Here is a 25,959-nt window from a genome sequence, read left to right as displayed (position 1 = left end):
TAATTAGTGGATATGATTTGATTATTTTCTTTTCTTATTCATGACATTAGAAGAAACAAAACACTAAACATTTATTTCATTAGATATACTCAGATTTCAGATGTTGATAAGTGAACAGTGGCTAATAAGAATTCGTTTGCAATAGTGAACAGTATAAACTAATGGTATTCTTTACGATGTGAAGTACTCAACTAGATATCAACATATAGTAGTCTTAAATATTGAAAATAAGGACCGAAAATGACAAAAAAAATCAAATAAGTTTTTATTTTTTGTATTCTTTGTTCGAACTTCAAGACTTTGAATCATGTTTCGTTATTTTCTGCTCACATTACAATGCAGAAATGTATAACATTGAACTTACCTTTTCTGTGTGTTCATCCAACAATTCTTCCCTAATTTTGTTCAAAATCAAGTTGTAGAGCTGCTCTGTTTCAACACTTTCAGTAGCTGAAGGTATAATGCAACTTTTATGGTGTATAGATTAAATCATTTTATTATTTTAAAAACATTAGAATGAATAACTCGAGAAGCAAAATAAATTGGATATGAAGATTTATGAATGGTTCATTCAAGTTTCCCCTTTCAAGAAAGGTATAATATGAATAGTTTTGAACAGGTGGTATATAGCTGGTAACGTCAGATACCAAACAATAAACAACAGGTATAATATTTGCAATTTTAATCACGGTTGATAGATAATATATAGCCATTTAGCAAGCACAACCAACTGAACATCTATGCACTGACACTTTAGACAGAACAAAGTTTCACCGCTTGCAGCTTTTGCAGTAAGTTTTTCGAAACGTTGGGTGTCACGGAATTGTATAAATCCTTTAATTTATTGCATACATGTACTCGGGTTTCGTATTGTGTGTGCAGCGATACCCGAGGGATATTTATGTATATTGTACAAAGATTTCGAAATAGTGAGTTAGGTTCATCCTATGCCGCACATGCGAAGTGCTTTCGATGGGAAGAACCGAATACTTCCAGCGCACAGACGATGTATTGCCGCATCTCAGTGCATAAATACCTCATCGTAGGTCAAAATCTTTACATTACGGAACGTCTTGTCAGTGAGCGGTCTACTTTAAGGACTTGTACATCTTCAGCGGTAGAGGTATGCGAGTTATTAATTTCTTGCCTATCAGTATCACTATTGTACTACCACATCTAATTTTTTATGTTTTCTATGTAGTTTCGGCTTACGTAGTATCATGCAAATATTTTCTATTCTTGTTTGAGACTTAGCAAGAGATTTGTGTTAGCAATATATAAAGTTTCATTTTTAAGAAACGTTTATTACCGTAAGATTCTTGTCGGGCACGGTTAGGTTCACTTCTGAACTTGTGTATTGTTTTGTAACTATTGTGCCGATAATGTAATCCATGTAGCTTACCGTATATAACGTCATTACGTTTTATCGTATATGCCCGTGTCATGCATAGTACACGGTGTTAGATGCATTTTCAGCTGACCAGAGTGATCGAAGTGACCATAGTGATCGGAGTCGCAGTTGTATAGCTGACCAGAGTGATGAGAGCTATCGGAGTGATCGGAGTCGACGTGGTACCAACTGTAGAGCTTACTATAGAAATTGACCATAGCAGCAGTGAAGCTGAACCATAGCATCCGTAGAGCTGAAAAAACAGTGTGTTGCTGATCGAGTAGAGTGCGATCGGGCGTCGCTGACCGAGATTGGTGGGCGCTGATTACTTGATTGATCAACCTGGAATACTGACTGCTTGATTGACCAGTGTGAATGGTAGCCAAGTGTGCTGGTGACGGAGTGTGCAACTCCATGCTTGTAATCTTTTAGCCGTGGGCTAATCTTTGAGGTTTGTAATACCCAGTGTGTTTTTGGGACTGTGAATATATTTTGTACATCTGTCCCTTTGGTTTCATCATTTTCACTTTTTGATTGAATACATCTTTACTATATGCGTAAAATACAACAGTTTTTCTATTTCAATAAAACACATCATTCTTTCATTGTGAAATCACTGTGAATCATTCACTCCTTGTCCTTGTTCTGCGTAAGGTCATCTATTCGTATTTTCATTATTCTGTTCCTGTTGTTTATGTTAACTGTTCCAATATTTGGATATTATATGCACGTATTAATCATAATTCTTTTCTAATTCAAGTCATTCGTTATTATCATTGTATTTGTATCACCATCAAAAGTGTTCTGTTGTAAATCCGAAATCTCACCCGGTTATCTTGTTACGTTGGGATCCTGCATTGCATTAAGGCACATCACCGATGGATCCACTAACGAGAAGAGCAACAACACTTGTATCAAAATGGATACAATGAAAGTGGTTGATGTAGAAAACATTAAAACTGCAGAAACCGTGTATAGAAGAAATCAGTAGAATGAAACTTACCATTATATTCTATAATATTGTAAGTGTTGTGACAGTCCTTGTGTACTGCATTATTCAGAACTTTCCTCAAAGCAAAAGAGAATCGTGCCATTTGAAGTCGAAGGTCAATATTAGCAATACCTTGATCTTGGATCTGGTACATGGTATTCAAAACATTTGGATACTCCGCAACAAAGTAATACTCCTGAAAATAAATCAGCTATTTATTATGGTTAGAATTCGTATTGTATTAAAATTTTGCTATAACACTGCCAAAATGGACAACATAATTCATATTGTTTTATCCGAATTTATTTTATACTAGGCTGTGAATTACTGTATTTTCCCATCAAAATACTTGTGATAGTTAACTGGCGTGAACTACGGTAAATAATTTCACAACCGTGTCGATAACAGGATAACCATGAAATTGAAGACCAATAGGATGGGTATTGAAGAAGAAGAAAATTTGCTTGCTACGAATGAGTGACGGATATATTTCTTCTGGGGGGTGTAAAACTTAAGTATTTTCACCAGCGGCTTCGCCACTTGTGAAAATATTTTCTTTTCCAACTCGATGAAATATAGTAGTTATTCACTGTTTAAAACAAATATCTATATCTTAACAACCGACATATCAATGTATTTAATGTCGTTATTTGCATAATATACTGTTAGGAGTACTAAGTATTTTCTCTTATTTCCAGGTGTTAATGAAGGTTATTATTACCATTGTATATCAAAACTATTAGACAATGTTAAAGTATAGTTGCAAGAAAGCCAATACATTCTTCTTACATGCGAAACTCCCGAAATGATGACTGTCTCTCGTCCCTTCCATTACTAGCCTATGAATGATACTTTAATTGGCAATTCAATAACCTAAAACTAATAAATACATTATATTATGTGTGACGTTTAAAGATTAAAGACGTTGATGGATTTTAGTCGGATTAGACATTACTAAAAGAGATCGGGTGGCATAATTCAGCTCGGTTTAGTATCGGTATCAACGTTTCTTTATATTTCAGCATGCACGATTTATCAATGCTAAAATGTCAAAGGTAAACGAACGAAATATCACTCAGAAATTCAATGATGAATGGGAAAAAGAATTTCAATGGATAAAATCTAATTCAAATAACTATGAATATTCTTCCTATAAAGTCAATTTTAAAAAGAATTTCCCAAATTTGATCCATATAACACCAATCTTGAGAAGTTCTGTCAAGCAGGAAGCAACCTAAATTCACTCACAGGCAGAAAATAATTAAACTGTTTTGTTGACTTAGTAGTTATGTATTAAAATTGCCACATTCCGATGTAGATACTAACAGAACAATTTCTTTTCTGAGGAAAACTCCAGAGGAAATCTGGATCCAGTAACAATCCATCGCTGGCTGGTAAATATCAATGTAATATCTCCTCATATATCTCGAGATCAAATTAAAGAGAAATTGAAAAAGAACATTTTGATAGTGTTCATTACCACTGAATCATGTTTGATACTGTACAAGTCAACTTTGTATTCCCTTGCTTTCCCACCATGGATTTGCTGAGTGACATCAACTTTGCTAACATGCTTAATTCTTTTCTCGTAATCTGTAATTGTTGGATACGTCTTGCTGTCATGAGGCAGTAGAATGAAAAATCTCAGTGATGTTTTTCCAGGGACATAATAGCTACTCTTGATCAAACCAGTCTTCAGTGCTGAAAGTGATAGGAATTTTTCCAGAGTTTTTTAAAGTTAATATTAAAGTTTCAAATGCAAAGGAAACATGTATTATTAGTACACACTCTAAGACCTGTATGGACAATCAGAAAATATGATGAAGATATCCTATGCTCTGATTCCAACATAGCAAATTTCAAGTAACCATCTAACCATCAGGTATGTCTTGGTATAACAATCAGGTATGTCTTGACTTCATCGAGACCATCAGCATGGGAGTATACAATCAACATATATTGTTTGTTCGTGATTAAATGTATATACCGATATGAATAATGTATCCAACAAAATCACTTGAAAATGTTCAGTAAAGATCATTATATGCTAGATGTCCTCTGAAATAAATATATTTATCCGACAATATTGATAACCATGCTTTGCAAAAGATATAACTTCAGCAACTGAATAAACGAAGACAATCGTGCAGCATCTGTGAGACATATTAACTAGAAGCAAAAATAATTTTCTATTCAGCTTCAGCACCGAAAACAGCAAAAAGGAAACAGCGAAGATAAAAAAGAAACAAACAAACCGAGATTGACACGAATGACCCGTCGCTTTGATGTTCATTGGGAATATTGATTAGAGACTTGATATATTCTAGAACTATCTTACGTAATGCATTCATATGAAATTGGGACTTTAGGAATAGAAAAGTTATTATGAATAATACACGAACAGCATTTAACATGCGCCATTTTAATAGTCCCCAATGTAAATAACTTAGAAAATTCTCCATATTTCTTCCTCTACTTGAGCGATTAATATGCCACCAGTACAATACACGAAAAATTACCTGCACCAGGTAAATTTCGAGGAAGCATAAATAATAGCTGTTGGTGAAGTTGTCACCTCTCCGAAACATGGACTCATATTTTAAATATGGTATTCATCATGAGTATACATATATAATTTCCTAATATAGGTGCATACTATTATATATATGTTACTGCCCCTAAGTATATTATTCACCATTCGTTTGAGGAATTAAAGATTGCCTAATACAAATAGCCGAATCAATATGGTAAGAAATATGTCTTATAATTAATACATTACTATGGCTCATGATGTATAAAAACAGTTATATATACGGACAGAAATAATAAACTTCAGTATAGTATTTCATTCTTAAATGGTCATAAGATGGTCAGACATAAATAACCTGGAATCCATCTCCTGCCAAATGAATATTATTTTTCCGGGATAATTTACAATCCATGTTATTTCTCCCAATCCTGCTAGGCCTATCTTGTGTGTCTATTTTCAATCTATGAGCTGATCACCTAAATCTAGCAAGTAACTTCCTAACAAAATATGATACTCCACACGAGGGGTATTTTTTCGGTTCTAATTCGGTTTTATACATGCTATAATACACATATTATTTTAGTCCAATTGTTAAAGGTTGGTTTCTTCTATATGTACTCAGCTCTTTTACGATGTAAAGATTTGGCATATGTGGGGAGTTTGTATCAGCAGTTGAAACTACGTCACTTACATTCACATTTAAATTAATGTCAGCCGAATACAATATAGATCATGGAATTAGTTCAATATATTAAATTCATATCGATGTCTTAGTGCAATGTATTAATTTTCATCAAGTAAGGCAATATTCTGTAAACCAAGTTTTTAACGTCTTCTATTGTCTCCAACTGCATCCTGTTACCACTTTATGTGACGATCTTTTGATCTATTTCATTTTTAACGTATCTTTTTCTATTGTAAACCTTAACTCCAAAATTAGATAAATATTTTATCATTAGATTCATCTTTTTGTCTACCTGAATATTGTAAGCAGTTTTGATCAACATATTATGTAGTATTCTAAGTTGGATTTTCATCCTTAGTGTGTAATTGATAGTAGGTGCAATTTGGTAAAAATAATATCTTTTCATATTAACCCTCAAAACTGCAATAGATTAATCGTAATTTGCCTTCCCACATATCTTATTGATTCATTTACATTACATTTGCTTACGACGTCCTCTATTAAATTTGATTATCTATGGTAAACACTCTTTGAAAATGTGTTAACCAATATCGTCGTGTTAGTCCTCAATAATGTGTGTGTTGAAATCATTTATTACCTTTCGTTATTTTGATAGTTTTGTTTGATTTCTTCGTTGAAATATCCAATAACTGCCCCAACTGTCACTCTCAAATGCATTTAATGTTTGTTAGGTCCTTTCTTATCATTCTGTTCAATAGCAGCTGCTCTATGTATGTACAGTGTCTCACCATGCTTTGATATTTTTCAATTGTTTCCATCAAAGTCTTACGTAAAGAAATATTATCACGCTTTTGCACAAGGTATTATTAGCAGCATCAATTTTTTTTCACCTTTACTGCATGATGGGAAAGAAGGTAATTATTGATGTTTAAAGTCACTGCCATTCTGTTGGCCTACTTCAGCGTTTGTACCTAAGTGTTTTTCTTAATCGTGCAAGAAGAATTGCGTAATATCTCTGAAAGCAAATTGTTAGGTCTTCTAAGAAATATCCCTCCCAACATTATACAAGAGATCTACAATATTTATATGATATGGAAAACAATTGAAGTTGTATGAACAATGCGAGAATTGTACACGTGTTTGTAAAATTCACTAACATTGCATAAAACAAAGTCTCTCCGAAAAAACATTTTATAATGGCAAAGATCATATTAAACACGAATGATAACCAATAGAGTCGTTATGCTGGTAATGATCTGACCGTGAAAGCTATATAACGTTGAAATTTAAAACACGCAAACTGTGTCTGATGCAGTATATGTCAGCACAGTTTCTGGTAAGCGAATATTAACAAACCATTATTGTAGCTGGCGGTATATGTCTTGCAGTTGCTACTAGACTTGATTTTGATTATTATGTTGTGTTAGCTTTTGCAGTTTGTAATATATCACAGTTATAATAAACCATCATAATTTTAATCAGGCCTGATTTAATTCTGACGTTGATATAACTGAATGCTTTGTTGGGATTTTTTATTTTCTTAGATAAAAGTGTAATACTAAACAAGTGCAATATAATGCCTGCAATGAAATCACTAGCTTCCTCCGTTGCTCCTAGGATTGTTAAAATATATTTGTATTCAAGGAGACCATGGCCTGAAATACATGTACCATGCAAAGTTATAAAGGTGGACTACAGATATAGGCACTCTACCTGTGTTCGCCTATGCGAAATATCTGAAAACTCACATTTGTATAGTGTGACGTGCAGGTTGCTTTTTCTTATCATTGCCTGTAAGGTTTTCTTTCGATTGTTTCCATACCTCTAAGTGTAGTTTATGTATACAGGTTTCATTTATTAATTTTTCATCTCTTTGTATCTGTTATATTTTTAATGCGCTCTTAATTTCTGAGCCATAATGGATGGATAGAATCTATTTTCGACGGAAGGATGTTAATTTATTAGTCTTGCAAAATTTGACATCTAAACGCTACGTTCCTTGCAAAACGTCTACCCTCGCTACAATACAGACGCTAATGTTAAAAATACTATTGGAGGAAGGAATACGAAGGTCTATGGGGGCCAATTACCAAAAAGTACGATAACGAAAACAGCAAATAATTTTAAGCAATCTAAACATGCCTGAAAGAGAAACTTATGACTGAAAAAAGAGACATATGTGAAATAAATTCTTTGGACATCAGTGAGATACTTCGTTGCTTTTTCACCAAGATAAGCAAAAAGAAACAGACAGACGTAGGAACTAGACTCGTTAAAATCAGTCAAGAACAGCTTTGAAAGATAACTATTTTGTCAGGTTAGTACGTGTATGATCAAACAGTCAATTATGAACAAGCTGAAGGAATCTGGAATTATTATCTTTACAACTTCTTCAATATCCATCGCTGATAGTGGACCAATTGAAATCATTTCTAGTCATGGCTTGTAAAATGCTGTCATGGTTCAATTGTGCTGCTGTTATATTTTCGACTGTTCGTTCTTCAATTTAACATATATTACACGTGCAGTTTGGAGACTTTGTGAAAAATTAAGCCTGCATTCTGATCAAATGAAGAAGATTATTAAATCAGATACATCACCATCTATCAAATATTAAATTGTGATTTTAAAACCCGTTTCATTTCTTTCAAGTAATGTGATGTCTCTGCACCTTTTAATTTCCTCTGGATTTCTGTTGTCTAGCTTTCAATCATTCACCTTTTGCTTTAGTTTAAACTTCCTGAAACTTGTACCACTCTTATCCAAGTTCAGATTTATGTTGCCGTTTGGGCTTTTTTGAAGTACCTTTCCAGGTTCGTTTCTACCTTAGAAGTCATTTATTTAGTCATCTCAAACCTAGCATGATTAATGCAGTACAATAAAACCTAAAAATAGAGAGAAAAAGAGGATAGAAATTCAAAGAATGCCTCAAAGACAAGACAGAAGAAAATGTTGGATATCTTCAAATAATGAGAGATAAGATTACAATAACGATACTTTATAAACAGTAATATAACAGTAATGAAACTGTAAGAAACATTAACATCGCAAATCAGCTAGTGAACAGTCTACAATGCCTTCCGAGGATGAAATAAATGAGCAATGAAAGCGTTGAATCATAAAAGAATGCAATCTTCATCACTAAATTTTTTAATAATACCCATGAATCTGTTTTATTTCTTTTTGAGTAAACCTGTAAGATTTAATCACACGATAACCAACTGATCCTGCAATGACATCTGCTGTAAAAGGTACAAATGCATCAACAACAAAACGTGAACACACCTTATTGATGCAATATTTAAGTAGTGTTAGTTTTTTTTGCTGGTGTCCATTTTAAATATGTTTGAAAGTAAACAAGTACACACTGACCAATCGCAATTTGAATAGCAATAAGTCAGTGAAATTAACACTTGAATTTTTGTGTCTGGTAGTGACCTTTAGGTTAATTTTGCAAGCTATCTAAGTTGTTGATTAAATGAAATTTGCTAATTAATAATGCTATGCTTTATCTCACGTCATCTGTTTTAGCAGCTCCTGCATTTATGTCTTGTTCCATTTCCATTTCTACAAGATCCACGTCTTAACTTTACTTTGCTCCGGTGCTCTCTTCGCAAATTCCATTTATACTAAATAAGGAATTTTGAACTCAGAGGTCCGAAAAGACTTTAATCCAACGCTTATGCGCGAGGCAAAATCATTTTCATCCCGCGATTAAGTAGGGTCAAGAGCTGTTCAGCCCTCCCTCCACTAACCCGTAAATGGTCCTAACGCTTTTCACTCTGCGCTTAAGTAGAAACACAAAAAGGTTTTAACCTAACCCGCACCGCTTCCGAAAGGTTTGAATTCAGTGAACTGAAGTTTTTTTTCTTTTACTCCCCACTTGAGTAGTAGACGTAACTCTTTTCATCCAGCCCGCCGCAGCCCCCATTAAGGGTGTTTGATTTTACATGTGTGTTGTTTAGACCTCAACTCAGTAACCCAAGGAATGTTTATGCCGCGCTAAAGTTAAAGGACCAAAACCTTAACCAGCGCTCCTGTAAATGGCCACATGATTTAGAAAACTCTTTGCAAGAACCTAGTGCTGGTTCAAAAGCGTCCATGAGCTGAGTTGCATGGGCAGAATGCGTAGCAAGCAATCTACGTATTGGTCAAGTGAACGAAAATTAAATAAATATCTGATTTAATCTCTTATATTTATCTTATCTTATCTTGATCTCTTATTGTCTTGTCTTTGACTTCAATGTACACATCAACATATTATGCGATAAAAATTCACGTACCTGGTAATACGTAACCATAATAACCTACGACCAGACTGTATACTTGTCCAAGAGCAATGTTCCCGGCAGGTAAAATCTCAGTAATTGCACACGGTGCTGAAATAAGGGAATGTTTACTTAAAAATGAAACACTGACTGACTGAACATCACACCGCCTGGCTCTCGTTGTTTTAAATCAGGACATAATTCAGTTCAAGCCCTGTTGCATTGACATTAACGAAACTGTACCTGACCCATGAGAACCCTTAAAAACTCACACATTAATCGTTTGTGCTCCGTGAGAACCTCTCGACATTTTTGCACTGAATTTCAATTTATGCAAGCCGGACTTAACGGACATGTAATTACACATTCCTATGCTTTAAATTATCAATCTAGAAGCTCCCGTGTTTCATATTAATAATGTGATATTGTGTGAGAACTTGAAGGATGAGCTGGAATATGCTTTAAAAATTATTGGCATTTAATGTCTTATTGCTAACATTTGCTATATATATTTTTGTGCTTTTTTCAAACAGAAAATTATTGAATGAACGTTGCTCTTAATATTTATTTCTATCAATTTTAAAGTACTATCTGTACACTTCTAACGACATGTGATATCGTTCTGTCCAAGTATTTATATGTTTGTTCGACATGAGCACTGTGGATATTTTCCAATATTTTGACAAATGGGGTGCATGTTTTTGCAAATAAATACTAGCGATTTTAAACTATATCTTCTGATTTATTGGAAGACATCTACAGTGCCATCGAGCATATAAACCAACACATAATAAGAGACTACAGGAAATATTTTGCATAATGCAACCATGTTTACCAGGCAATTATACTGTACTCTGGGAAAGTCGACCGCTCCGGTGGCCTAGCGGTTAGAGCGTCCGCGTCGGATGCGGTCGGTCGTGGGGGTCGATCCCTGGCCGAATTATACCAAAGACTTACAAAAATAGTACTAACAGCTGCCTCGCTTGGAGCTCAGCATTAAGAGGTTTGTGTTAGGACTGGTCGTCCTGGTGTCAGGATAATGTGACTGGGTGGGACATCATGCAATATGTCTGCGACATAATGCCCGAGTGCTAGACATCACTATAAACTGTCACACTGCAGACATCGTAGAGATATGACTGAATAATTATTAATGCTACGTTAAAAGTCTAGATCACACACTCTGGGAAAGTCTCTAAACAAATGTAATCTTAATGACATGCGGATTCCGATATTTTATTTTTACCTCTGATTAATTCTACTAGACTGTGCTCCCACTCACTGCTCGCTACGTCTATGAATAAATGAGACAGACTTTCAAGTATTCCAACTTTAAGTTCATCCTCGTCTGATTTTTCTGTCCCTTGTAAGAGTAGCCGAATGCAGACTTGTTTTAGACGTTGAGATTTCTCCAGGGCTAAAATGGTTTCCAAGGTAACCCAGGGGCTGTTCTTTGATTCCTTGGTAAGGAGAACCAATGTCACCCTCGAATTCTCAACAGCGCGTTTAATGCTTTCATAAATTTCTCTCCCTGGAGGGAATAAATTGTCTTTGAATGAAGCGATACAAGTCATTCCTGCTTTTGACAATACCCCATCGATGTAAATAGCTGTTTTTTTTATCAGCTTCACAGTGAACAAGGAAAACGTCGTAATTTGGTTCCCCTGACAAAGTCATCTTCTGTAAAGTCAGAAACGAAACAAGTCAAAACATACATGAACTGTTTTAAGTGCGCAGGCAGACTAAGCATTGCAGTTTGTATAATAAAGATTCAAACAAAGAAGATAGATGATAATTATTATTATTATTGTTATTATTATTATTATTATTATTACAAATATACTTGCCATATCAGCTTTTCCATGTGAAACCTTCCATGGAACCTTATTTCCTGCACTATGCTTCTATATGTATGATAAAGAGGAGACATAAGCCTTATATGTCTATCAATATCTTGTTAAAGATTATATTGTTAACTTTTGATTTTTTATAACATGTTTTACACCTAAAAACAGATGAACCATAAAATCATCACTTTTATAAAAGAATAAAATTAGACAAGTCATAGACTTCTTTTCAGAAAATCAAATTTGCATGTAATCATTTCCAGCTTAGACTATCGAAGAAGAATGCAATGTACTTAGTGAAATAAATGTTCGGTGGACTTGACATTAAACGTACGAAGTGATGAAAGATAAAAATGTGTACAATTTAAAAAGATATATTAAGGCATTAAACCAAATTTAACTAACGAATTTTCTGCGACAAGGCTTATGAGTACTTCCCTTAAAATGGGAAAACAAATAAGAAATCTCCTCACTTCAGAAACAAAAATAAATTGCTTATTCTCCAAGATAACTTAAATGTTAGAATTATGCTGACAGCAGGCAATCCTAGTGGGTTTTAGGGAAAAAGGCAGGTTGCCGTCATCGAATCATAGAGTATGATGAATTGCATACATTTAAGTCATTATTATTAATAATACCAACACACTTGCTAGACTATCTCATCTTTGTGAAATCTTCCATGAAAGCATATTTTCTGCTGTAAAACGTCACCAATTTTATACAATTTCATCACGGTCGTTAAGTGGATAAATATAAAACACCGTACCATTAGTCGAACTATTCATTTAACAGCTTTAATTACGAAAACAATGGACGATCACGCCATTTTTCCAATTATATGAATGTTAATTTAATGACTCACTACAAACTCACCAACAAATACCTTAGAGTATGACCTACTCTAACAGAGCAGCTACTCTCGTACCATTTGAAAACTTACTATCAAAATAATGGAAATCATAAACCGCAATATTTCTGGTATCAAAACATTGCTCAGCGAAAAAGAATAAAGGAATACCAGATACAAACTTTGAATAGACTGGAAGTTTGGAAGATCCAAAGAATATCACCACCAGCTAGCTAGTTACATATATATCTACCTATCTATTTCTCTCTTCGTTCATTCACAATTCATTTATTTATTTATTCATATTCAATATCTATAATTTCGTCCTTTCTTTGACTCCTCTCATATACATTCACGTTTGTAAACGCCGTCAGTAACTATTAATTTTGTTTGCATTTTTGTCTTTGATGTAAGAAATTATGTTGTTTTCCAGTTCATTGTAAACATTGCAATAGCTAATACAAAATGATACGGATATGTCTAGATAACTATTTATATTGTCTCTTTGATTGGTAAGATGAATATCTTGCTCAGGGATATTGTTTGTTACAACAGAAGTTCCATTTGTACCAGAGAAAAGTATTTTTCCTTTTCCTTCATCTAATCAAATCTTTGTCAGTTTCTCAAAACATGACGTGGAGGGATGCTTATCTTCTTGGAAACGTTGTACGCGTTGATGACCAACATAAATCCTTCATGGCTAAGTTCACCATCACTTATTGCTCTGTTTATTGTGTTGTCAATGCTGTACAAGTTATTATTTTTTGACGGTATATCACATTTTAGAATATTGTTGTGGGTACAAAAATGAATGCCTGTGCAACAAATGCTGGATAAACAAACTTAAATGCCAGGAACATCAACGTCAGTATCTTTCCTTTTATCTTGTAATCAAATTGTTGTTTGTCCTCATTCTACCTCAACCTGTGAACATACTAACCTCGATCCGGTTAAAAGTTTATATGTTTGATCTCGCTGACTAAACCATTGTTCATTTCCTTAATGTCCGCAAAATAAATCTGCCGCTTCTATTATGTATTGTCAGTACAGGATATAACTTCGAAGTATCTGTTGTCATTTCACTCATTTAAATGCAGGGAGGTCGCTTAGACTGATATGAGTGAATATGTACATATTTTAAGTTTTGTTTTATTTTAACTTTTCTTTTTGGGGGAGTGTTTTTAAAAGAGATTGATTCCTTTGGACCAGATGTACTCATTTATTTGTGTTACGTCTAGGCGTTTGAAGTAAAGTAACAAAATTAAGCAAGATCAAAAATACAATTAAAGTTTCAAAACTATAAAATAATTTAAATAAAATTAAAAAAACCCAAACAACTTGAAAGAATTAAAAATAACTTACAGTGTATGAATTCCTAGAATGTAATGCTAATAGTGTACTCTCAATTTCATACTAACTGTTCTAAGGTATTTTGAAGGAAACTTGTATAGTGCTTATGTCTTACAGTGATAACACTGAATCCAACAGAATTATTATTCCAAATGTTATAACTTCACTGTAATCTTGTGAACGAAGAATATCAATGAAATCCTCGAAAATGTTCATATAATCCGGTGAAATTAGTTAGATATTCAAAGCCTTGGATATAATCACTTAATCCTCAAAGTACTAGAATTTTTTAAAACAGTTACATCTTATTATGTCAACATAACTGGGTCATTTTAACAGTTTCTATATTCATGTTTGATGGTGGAAATATTACAAAGCGTTTAAAAAAGCACATTGCGTGCAACGGTATGGGAAGAGTTCAATCTGCATGGCAAATTGTATTGGTAATCTCAGTTGTTACAGTTAAGATTTGTCGGTAGGTGAAAACTATGTAATCTGTTAGCCAGAGTTAAAGCAGCTAGAAATGCATAATTAATTGGTTATTTGCAATTTAGTCCGTTGAGAGTACGTGTCATTTTAGATAGGTAATTATGGAGTGCCCCGATAAAAATGAATACGTATGTTTCTAACTATTTCTAATTTAGGGTTATATGTATGTAAAACCTTGCCATGTTGTACCTCGTACAAGTTTTATCTCGACATTGCGTGCTGTATAGTCATTGCTAATTCCTCAGCTTTACAACAAATGCAACTATATATTTGTATCAGATAAACAATATCAATAAAACCTTCAAATTACATAAACTGTTTAAACTTCGGAAATTGTATCTTTTCTTTCAAACACTGATTGGTGTAGACTATTTGCTTTTTCCTTAAAAGTTCAGCTCGCGTTTCGGAATTTATGTGAACCTTTTTTAATTTATGTGTCCTACAAAGTTTAACTATACGTGGCTCTTTCGGTTTTTTTTAAATTCCTTTTTCTGATGGTTTTGATAATCTGGGTTCTTAACTTTTCAAATTTAACATATCTTAATGAACATTTGACAGATGAATTTAATTTGAATTTGAATCGAAACAAAGGTTAACTGGACGATAATTTACAAATTTATTTGCAGCTGTAAAAAATAAATCAAAATATTATGTTTTAAAACATGAGACTAATACCACATCATGTTCAAAGTGCAAAGAGAACAAAATATAAATTTAAAAACAACCAAGATACTCCTAAACCTTGTTAGTCAAAAATGGTTTGAAGAAAACATGGGCGCACTAAAATATTTACGTCAGTAAAATACATGAAAGAAAGAGACCAAAAATATTACAGGTAAACCACCGATTTTCCGGCACTCTTGGTTCCAAAGCATTGCCGGATTAACAGTTTTGCCGGACCAACCGAAGTCACGTAATAATAACTGAACAATACATGTGTAAATGAAACAGGTTGATTAATTACTTTACTTGAAAAAATGTTGCTCTACTACCACTCCCAATGTGGCAAATGTTTCAATTTTACTGGAACTGTAGAGTTAATCACAAAGGCCTGGAAGTTGAGGGCTGTCAGGATTACTGTCTGCTACATAGATGGTTGCTTCACCATGGATTTCTGATGCTGCAGGTGGGATATCTGGGGTACTTGAAGTTGGAGCCACACGATTTTCAGATGTACTGCTCTGATACACATTATTCTGGGGTACATTTTTAAACATCTCATCCAAGCGAAGTTGTTTAATGTATTTTGAATATTCCGGAGATCTCGGAAACGCTTAATTACGCGTATTTCGACTCAAATGTATGATCTGGAACGCAGAAAATCGCACACGAAGGAGTCCGTACGCACTTTTTTGTTGTAAATTGGAAACTTTCGCTACACAATAAATATGTTCTAATCACTATGAAAATTTAAACAATGCTTTTATTTAAGTTTGTTGCTGAATTCCTCTAATCAAAGGTCGCTGGTTTGCTTTGATGAAGGTGCATGTGTTATTGAAGACGCCTCTAAAGGCTCTCTTTGAAGGACCAAACAAATACCCGTTTGTTATTGTTGCGTAAACATGAAATAATTGTAGAACATTGAGACAGAATTTTTTTAAAATTTGCTTAGTATATATCGGTGCTTCAACGGTAATCAGTTTTATTTGAAGTTGCAGCAAAACTATTTTTTCTGGTACATTGTTTTTAATTTTAAAAAATTGCCTTCGTCTGGTCCACTCTAATCATTTCCCATTCCCGCCTTCAGAGGTGGTCGATTGTAGCCAGTCAGTCGCATGGCTATTTTCGTTATATTAAAGCATACAGTAACAAGGCCAGACATCAGCATAAGAGGATTATGATATAATAATGCACTGTTAGGGTAGTTTGTCAATATGAAACATGGATTTGTTCATGTAACAATAGATTCCAGTGCATTTTTATATCCACGTTGGCAACTTCATCTCATAGTGCCTTTGAACTTCTCCACTCCAAACCCAAGACTGTATATGCAGCTTTTATCAGCCAAAAATGTTGTTTCCAAAAATATCGCCAGATGGTATATTTTGTCGCAAACAAGGAAAATAATCGCAATTTGCGACATTGGCGAAGCCCAGCGCGATCCCTAATATTGTGTTCATTTCTGACTGTAGCCTATAAATATTGCATGCAACATCGAAATCAAGACACGTCCAGGCTTGGACAAAATGCTGTTTGCAAATTTGGATAAGTATTTTGTGGATAAACGGAAACCTGGTGAATATTTTAATGAGATTCAGAACAGTGCTAAAGTTGGTAGAACTCATAGTTCAGATGGGACAGTAGCCAAGTGTAATAACGTGCGTAATGCCTGGCTTAGCGTTTGGAATAAAATCTTTCCTTGGATTGACAATATTCATTCTGATGGACACACAAGAGCTATATGCCAGTGGTGCAAAAAATGTGGATATTAAACTCAATGGCAAATACTGGTTCTTCTAATCTGCAAAGTTCTACATTTTCTAGACACGAGACATCTAGAGACCACCTACTTGCTACACACACACACACACACACACACACACACACACACACACATATATATATATATATATATATATATATATATATATATATATATATATATATATATATATATATATATATATATATATATTCTAGAAATGTCTATATGCACCATTTTCTATGAAATCCAATAATTAATTATGTACAATTAGTTTGAAGAGCTTTTGTTTTCAAAAAATAAAAGACAGCATAGAAAGGTATCTATAAAAATGTTTATATTGCAAGAACATTTGGGAAATAAATAAAAGCATCAAAGCAAAACTGAACATTGAGTATAGTTGAAAAATTAACTTCATTGAAAGAATTAATCCAAAACTTAAAGAAAATTAGGTTGGTTTAAAGGCTGAATGAAACGTTTAAAACAGTATTACAATACATTCAATTGCCACACTAATTGGCATGATAATATAAACAGTTATTCAGTCTTTTGCTACCACTTTTGATGATTTTCGTTTTGTTTTCTTATGTTTTGTTTTGTTCTCTTTCTTTTTAAAGTTTGCCTTGTCCATTTCTTCGCTACTGAATAACTAAACTTTTGCTTTTGTGATGTTGTGTAGTTTGAAAGGATGGAATTTTTTAATCTCATTATATGACATTGATGAGACGATGGATGCATGAGTAGAGAATTTGACGAAATTGCAGATCTTGCTGGTGCCGTTGCAAATGAACGCTTAAGACGTTTCGATGAAAGAATACGGAGATGAGTCTCGCTGTATCATCAAGCTAAATTATATAGGAGGAATTATTCAGAAACTCCGTTTGGCTCAGACTTTACAAGCAAATGTGCAAAATGTATTTTAGATTTTGAAGGTGTAATCTGCATTTATTCCACAAACAGATTCACTGGTGCAATTGACTTAAAGATCACAAACGATTTTGGTTACCTTTAATAATCTTTGTTGCTGAAGGTTTTTCAGATGCGTCAGAAATGTACATGGTAAAATACGTATGAAAAAAGTATAGTTGATTGTGCATTGATGTAAATCGATGTTGCTCTCGTATAAAATTTAATCTACTCATATGTACGTTAGTTTCTATATGATTTGCATTACCCTTTATACTATGGAAGATTTTCTATACCAGCTTGTAGCCTTTTACATTGCATTTATTTGTCAGCTTTTGTTTCGGTGTAGTGTAAATTATTTTCATATTTTCCATGTTATCTAATTCTGTGATATCATTTAGCACCCATTTAGGATATTGTCGACATCGAAGACAAAAGATTCATCATATCCTTTATATTTCACAAATAGGTGATTTTTGCCGTATATTTTTGTCTTCAAGTTCATTTTATAATTTTAAAGATGAAGTTACACCTTGGAAAAACTGAAGAATAAAGTTGCAATGTTCATTGCCAACAAAACATGACACTCGACAATTTAGTTACCAAGTGCATAAATAATTTAGAGTATTTTTCTACTAAGATTATCTTGTAAAACTAAACCTTGAGGAATGTACGAGCCTTTCGATAAACATACATACATACATACATACATACATACCGCTCTGGTGACCTAGTGGTTAGAGCGTCCGCCTCGGATGTAATAGGTTCGATCTCCGGCCGAGTCATACCAAAGACTTACAGAAAGGGTACTAACAGCTACCACGCTTGGCGCTCAGCATTAAGAGGTTAGTGTTAGAGCTGGTCGACCTGATGTTAGGATAATGTGACTGGGTGGGACATCATGCTACATGTCTGCGGCATGATGCCCCAGTTCCAGACATCACTATAAACTGTTAAACAGCAGACATCGTAGCGATATGACTGAAAAATTGTTAAAGCTACGTTAAAAATCCAAATCATACATACATACATACATACATACATACATACATACACACATACTGCCACCGTAACGTGTATTAATGCAAGGGTTGCTTGCAAGTGTATTTAGAAATTCGCTGAAAAATTGAGAAAGCGAATTTCACAGGCTGGTAATGGTAGAAAAACAATACTTCAATAATAGTATCGAAGCAATTCATTGTTTGCAGTATACGAAAAAAATGTAGAATATCACTTAACTTCCAGATACTGACACAATATTGTTGACTATACCTTTTGCATCGTCACATGGATTTCTTATTTTCCGTTACATTATCAAACGCCTTTGTAGGAATAAAGGTGGCAATTATGTGTATTAAGAATAATAGAATTTTCTTCTGAATCCCCGACACAAGCAGTTAACGATCAGTATAGCCAAGAAACATGTTACATACTTCAGAAGTTACCAAACGTGGTTTTTTCTCTCAACGAAATAATGAAAGCATTCAACATAACATTTATTTGACGAAAAACAAAATAATGACATATGTAACATAATTCTTACTTTAATTGCAATAGACTGCCATTAATTTCTAAGTTGGTTTGAAAAGTACACACAAAAAATAAAAAGCATGGCTGATACTATAAATTTGCAAATATTCATTACGCACGATCAGAAGGAAACGAGCAAACGTAGAAGCGCATAAAATGTACATTTACTTTGCTTCAGATGCACAACCAAATATTTAATGCAAGAAAAAAGATGCTTTAACAAATAAGCAGCGTTAGCATATGGAAGAACTTCACAAAATGGGTGTAGGTTTTATTACAAGTTGTAATATTCCCTTGCTATGTTATCGTCATCGCCAAACAATTTAGCCAGAAAGACTTACGACAGGAAATTGTTAATTACAGTCATTGCTCTTGGTGTTAAATCAGACACATTCTTATAAATACTATTGAAACTTGTCAAAAGACTAAGACTTTGTTTCTAATAGATGGTTGTTCCTAAAACGATAGTGTTAAAAGTATAACAAGCAATGTGACCGTTTTAGCATTAGTAATATACAGTATGAAATAGCGTTTTTGACAATTGTACAAATACGTACTTTCCTTGGTAAATGACATTGGAGACATGTTTGACTCCCATATGAGTTTCCAAATTAAATATTTATCTCGCAATATAAGGACAATTAGGGCACTATGTCCTTGCTATGTTATATATATATATATATATATATATATATATATATATATATATATATATATATATATATATATATATATATACACACACACACACAAATGCAGTTACAGAAAGAAGAAAACAAATGCTATTGGAGAAGAGGAGGAAGAGAAACAAATGCAAATGCAATTGGAGAAAAGGAGCAAGAGAAACAAAACGCAAATGGAAAGAAAAAAGGAAGAAAAGTAATATCAGTTTAGATTAGAGGAATAAGCAAGTGAAAAGCATATCCCCACTTTACATACCAATTCAAGTTTTGATGATACTAAGAATATTAGGTTATTGCCCCCTTTTAAGGAAAAAGAAGTAAATATTTTCATCATTTTAAAAAAATTGCTGAAAATTTGAAATGGCCAAGAGAGCATTGGACTCTATTATTACAGAGTCCACTTTTTAATCTATTATTACAGAGTGCACTTTTTGGCAAAGCCCACAGTATCTATGCTTCCCTTTTGGTACAACAAAGTGGTGACTATGATCTGGTTAATGAATGCATCTTAAAGAGTTATGGGTTAGTCCCTGAGGCTTATCAACAAAAATAAAGGAACTATAAAAAAGAAGCTGGACAAACTCATGTCGAATTTGCAAAAGAAAAAACGCAGTTATTTGATAGATGGTGCTTAGCCAAGAAAGTTGATCAAGATTATGAAAATTTAAGACAACTCGTATTACTCGAAGAATTCAAGAATTGCGTCCATATTGACGTTAAGACTTTTCTTGATGAGCATAAGGTCGAAACTTTAGAAACTCTTGTTCGAACTGATGACGAGTATTTATTAGCCCATAACGTCTCCTTTGTACGTACGTCTTCTACTCAGCAGTCGTCTGATAAAAATATATTTCAGCCCAAAACGAGCCCTTCCAAATCTCAAATTGGCACAACTTTTAGAAATTAAGTTTCTGATAAGATTGATCATTAGTCCGTATCTTTTTTTTACGTGTACCTACTGCAAGAAGAAGAGAAACGTTATTTATGATTGCTACAAATTGAAAAATAAGCATCAGAATCAAGACAGACCTACTCCAAGTGCTCTTATTTCTGAGAGGTCAAGGTCACGATCATGTATTGAATGCTATACATATGTTGGGTCTAATAAACCCCAGTCTGATTTTATTATAGAGAATTATGAACCATTCATATCGAAGTGTTCTATATCACTCTTGGGTGATTCGGCCAATCCTATCCCTGTTACAATTGTAAAGGACACGGGAGCTTCTCAGAGTATTTTATTATCATGTAACTTGCCTTTTTTCTAAGAAGTCTTCTTCTAATGATAGTATTCTTATTCAGGGAGTAGAGTGTGGCGCGGTTAATGTTCCTCTCCATTGTGTAAATTTGTCATCAGACTTAGTCTCAAACCCGTGACAGCTGGAACAGCGTTTCTTTACCCGTTGAGGGCATTCACTTATTACTAGGCAAAGACCTAGCTGGAGATGAGGTTGTGGTTAATCCACTTGTAACTGGCAAGCCTTGTTTGGGTCAGAAAGTCGATACTATTGATAAAGAAATCCCTGATTTATACTCAGCCTGTGACGTTACTAAAGCTATGACAAAGAACGCTCTTGAGAATGATGTTGATCAAGAAAGTATTCTTTTAGCTGACACATATATTCGTCAGGCTTTTGATGAGGTCACTTTCACTCCTTGTTTGGATCAATCAGAGGGTATTAATCACAGTGATCCTCTTTTAACTATTCGTTCTCTTTATTCTAACCAGGGTGACAAACGACAATCACTTGTCGTCGAACAGGAAAAAGATCCTGAGATCTTCTGTTTGCTTCAAAGGGTCATTAGTGAAACTGAAGCCACATAAGTAACTGTTTGTTATTTCGTTAAAAATGGGACTCTTGGGAAAACAATGGAGACCATCTGAGATACCTGATGTATCGAGTGGTCCGTGAACTATCAAATTGTAGTTCCAAAATCATACCGACAGGAAATTCCTAGTCTGGTCCATGAAACTCCTTTGGCTGGTCATTTAGGGATTAATAAGACTTATCAAAATATCTTGAATTACTTCGATTGGCCAAATATTAAAAGTGATATTTGTAAATACTGCAGATCTCATTACACTTGTCAAATGGTAGGAAACCCCAATCACAAGATACATAAGGCTCATTTGCAACCTAATTCCTGCATTTGACGAACCATTTAGCAGAATTATGGTAGATTGTGTCGGTTCCTTACCTAAGACCATGTCAGGTAACCAATACTTGTTAACCAAAATGTGTGCCTCAACAAGATTCCCAGAGGCAATTCCTCTGAGGAATATTATAACTAAAACGAAAGTAAAAACTTTGATAAAGTTTGTTTTTACTCAATTCGGCCTTCCAGAATCTGTCCAATCTAATCAAGGGTCAAATTTTATGTCTGTAATTTGCCAGCAAGTTATGTATGAATTAGGCATCCAACAATTCAAGTATTTTGCGTATCACCCTGCGAGCCAAGGAGCTTTAGAAATATTTCATCACACTTTGGAAAATATGATTCGGTCGTATTTTTTTTTATACGGGTAAAGATTGAGATGAAGGCATTAATTTACTGTTTCTTGATAGTATGGAATCAGTTCAAGAATCTTAAGGATTCAGTCCCTTTGAACTAGTTTTTTGGACACACTGTGCGTGGACCACTGAAGTTGGTCAAAAAGAAACTTCTTTCAAATGAAGATACCGAAATGAATCTTCTCGATAATGTTTTCAATTTAAAGCATACGTTGTCAAAAGCTTGTGAGGTTGCAAGAACTAAACTGCATTCTACTCAGTAAAAACTGAAATTAAGATATGACACAAATACAAGAGAAAGGAATTTTCAGCCTGGTGATAGAGTTCAAGAGTCTAAACATATGTTCAAAGCTGCCCTTGTAAAAAGCAGCAAATGAGCTTTGTCAGCCAGGACTATCCCACAGTTTATATGCGGTAGCCGAATTGGCCAAGGAGTTTAAAATAAAAAGGGGTTTTCTGCTTGATTCGATTATGCCTTAATCATGTTCACCGAAAAGTGTATAGTTTTTTAAATCAGTCAATATAGAAAATTTAAAATATATCATAAACACTCCTAGCGAAAACGTTACCAAAGTAAATGAAGGTTAGATATATGTTACAGTGAATATGGTATAATAAGATTTCGCTCACCAAGACACATTGTTTGACCATGTGGCCAATAATGCTCGAGAAACTAACCTTGTCTAAAAATGGAGTTTTCAAAGGTATGAAATATAGGTCACAATGGCATACTTCCGAAGATGTGTATTGCACTTACCATTCGTATTCAGAAATGAAGTTGCTTGATTCTCAGACCATCAATTCCCACTAAATTGACTTAAATACAAAATTAAGCCAAGTTTCAAGAGTTGCATGTTTCTGTTGCCGACAATGCCAAGAAACTAACTGTTATGTCTATGCAATTCATAGTGTGCGATTGACTTTTGTCCTTGATTGAGGGTATAATTTTAGTCTACCAGACAAACATTTTCTAAGATGTTAACTTGACTATGAGTTCAAGACCTAGCCTTCATTATGACCTCAGACGGTATTTACAATATGTGATGTAAATTTCCATTTAAAATTACCAACATCCAGGGCATTGTGTAATGTTATAAGTCAGGTGACAGTCAGTATACAAAGAATTAAGTAAACAGTTATTTATTCCTATTTTAATATCAGTCTGCAGAGTCACTTTTAATTGTGTTCAGTTATAATTTGAGAGGAATTATTTATTATTATAGAGTGTCCACTGAATTTTTCTACATAAAAGTTACTTTGGGATTATTCAAGACTCATTCAAAGACATTTTGGATTACATCAAAACTAAAGGTACATCGAAATATTCAAGATTATTTGAACTCATTCGGAACATTCCATAATTTTGTACTTGTAATAGAATATTTAGGATCATTTGGGATTAGTTCACAATATTGTGACTGTCTTATGAATTGTCATTTTTGTATTCTCGGGGAAAATATTTTGTTCAATGTTACTAAACTTGTTGAATTCCCTTTTTTCTGTCACAGAGTCATTAACACTAACATAAATGCAAGGCTTAACCATGACATGAGTAATATGCTGAGAGAAACAAACAAAAATGGAGAGAAAGAAACTGGTATTGATTAATTTGTGATACGGGGAAACATGGACGTTTTTGCGAGAACGAGCAAAAGTGAAGGGCGTGATGATAAATGTATTTTCACAATTCTGAATTTGAACTGTTACCTACAAGTGCTACGTATATGTAAATAGCCACTTATTTCAATCTCTTTTCAGAACATTGATTTTCCAGTCAGTACGTAGTAAATACAATAATAATAAATTACCGAAAATCCAATCATTGGAAAAAATTATATAAAACTACACCGCACGTGAATAGTCGTATCCGTTTACATTCGATGTATTGAATTGTATTATCATGTGATTTGTGCGAACCTCTGTTTACAAGACACACATAGAAAGACGAATTCTGACTACAGAATGAGGGTGACTGCGTACGGGAGGTAAATATATAGTTAAAAGAATGGAAATTAGCATATGGCTTGATATGAGAAGTTTTTCTTGAACAGTAATCATGCCAAACGTCATATATGTTGTCACTGTGTGGGACCGTACAGAGCTTTTTCTTCATTATGCTGTCTATGCGTGTCCAGTAACATGATCCAGTCCAATAAAGGTAACAGTTAAGCTATATATGATCGACTGGGTTTGGTTTGCTTTAGTGTTTTACGGCACAGAAACACAAATGTATTATTTAGTACCGAGACAACTAAAGTAAACTGTCTTGCCAATTGACACACCACGGTAGCTGATTCAGTCGGGTCGGATGGTAAGTTTCGAACCCGCACCATTTAGATCGTGGATCCAGAATGCAAACCACTTTTCTACCGCGGCTCTTTTGGCGACTGGGGTGCCAATTATTTCGTAGCATGTGGTGAATATTGATAGAAAAATCGAAAGTCAATACCCTTTGAGTTCCTCGCCTATGATGTAACTGGTGTTACAAGAGAAAAAAATTGTCCAACTGATTTATTGCATTAACGCGCATTTATTGGAGCTTTTTCACGATTATAACGAATCGCCAATGAAATGGTTCAGACCATGAGCCGTGCTCTCAATGGGCTATAAAAATAGCGCAGAAAGACACGTTAAGGTCAAGGGCTATCCTATCCTTCACAGAGACGTCATATTTTACAAGTCAGTACAAACGATAAATTCGAAAAAGATGCAACTGCAGAAGGCGAGTTTTGGCAGAAACCCAAGAGCCTCAGAGTGAATAAATCAAGCCAAGCGATGTATCACGACCAGTCCGTTCAGTCACATGTGCATCGTACGGAATGACCCAGCTAATACATTTCGTCCATCACAACTAGAAAAGAATGATTTGGCTGGATCGTGAAAAAATAAAAGTTGTGTCAAGACGCTTTCTTTTTTTAATTTTAAGTAGACCAAACAGATGTTTCTTTTTTAAACGACTGATTGAGTGTGCGATACGTGACCAATTTCAAAGGTAGCTGTGTTGTGCCATGTTCTCTTGAATATTGTGTATTTATTGTGCTACTGTAGTGTATTTGCTTTTGCAATACATTACAATTTAAATCGCTTTCTTTCTGGTTGCTATGTTCAGTTTATTATTCAGCCTTGGATAGAAAAGCAGAATGATTATGTAATAAAAAGTATACTACATTCGTATTTAAAATTACGAACTCGTGGTTTTTGAGCGATTTTTCATTCCTAATTTCGCGCAGTATAGCTCAGAAAGACTCGTTTTATTCTAACATACAACTGCAGTAACCTATAAATATTAACAAAACATTTGATACAATACCGGGTAACAGCCTGATCTGATTGCTAAGTATGGCTATATTAATAACAGTATGCATTGTTTTGATTACCTAATTGTAATTGTTAATCAAGAATATATCCTGAACCATTCTAAAATGTATTCACTTTACTGATCCATGCGGAAATTCTTAGTACGGGCACTTACTCGATGAGCAATGGAGAGAGAGACAGAGAGAGAGACAGAGAGACAGACAGACAGACAGACAGACAGAGAGAGAGT

General features: G+C 34.1%; 1 protein-coding gene across 7 annotated transcripts in view; it reads right to left on the bottom strand.

Moving 5' to 3' along the window:
• Positions 1-25,959, bottom strand: part of LOC149799138 (uncharacterized) — a 65,952-nt gene that overhangs the window by 32,928 nt on the left and 7,065 nt on the right. For 5 of the 7 annotated variants that reach the window (XM_089958225.1, XM_089958226.1, XM_089958219.1 and 2 more), the window contains exons 2-6: positions 11,072-11,505; positions 9,841-9,936; positions 3,862-4,082; positions 2,394-2,577; positions 365-450 (exon numbers count right to left, since the gene is read on the bottom strand). In XM_089958225.1, the coding sequence (XP_089814351.1) occupies positions 365-450; positions 2,394-2,577; positions 3,862-4,082; positions 9,841-9,936; positions 11,072-11,399 (915 nt within the window). In that variant the 5' untranslated portion in view covers positions 11,400-11,505. Of the gene's footprint in view, positions 1-364; positions 451-2,393; positions 2,578-3,861; positions 4,083-9,840; positions 9,937-11,071; positions 11,506-18,404; positions 18,678-23,169; positions 23,189-25,959 lie in introns of those variants that run through there. The other 2 variants (XM_089958222.1, XM_089958221.1) reach the window with 2 other exon arrangements.

The sequence above is a fragment of the Sinohyriopsis cumingii genome, chromosome 5 (assembly GCF_028554795.1).
Source record: "Sinohyriopsis cumingii isolate HCF-2022 chromosome 5, ASM2855479v2, whole genome shotgun sequence".
Lineage (NCBI taxonomy): Eukaryota > Metazoa > Mollusca > Bivalvia > Unionida > Unionidae > Sinohyriopsis > Sinohyriopsis cumingii.
The sequence above is the reverse complement of the archived record's forward strand: the minus strand, read 5'-3'. Positions and strand labels throughout refer to the sequence as shown.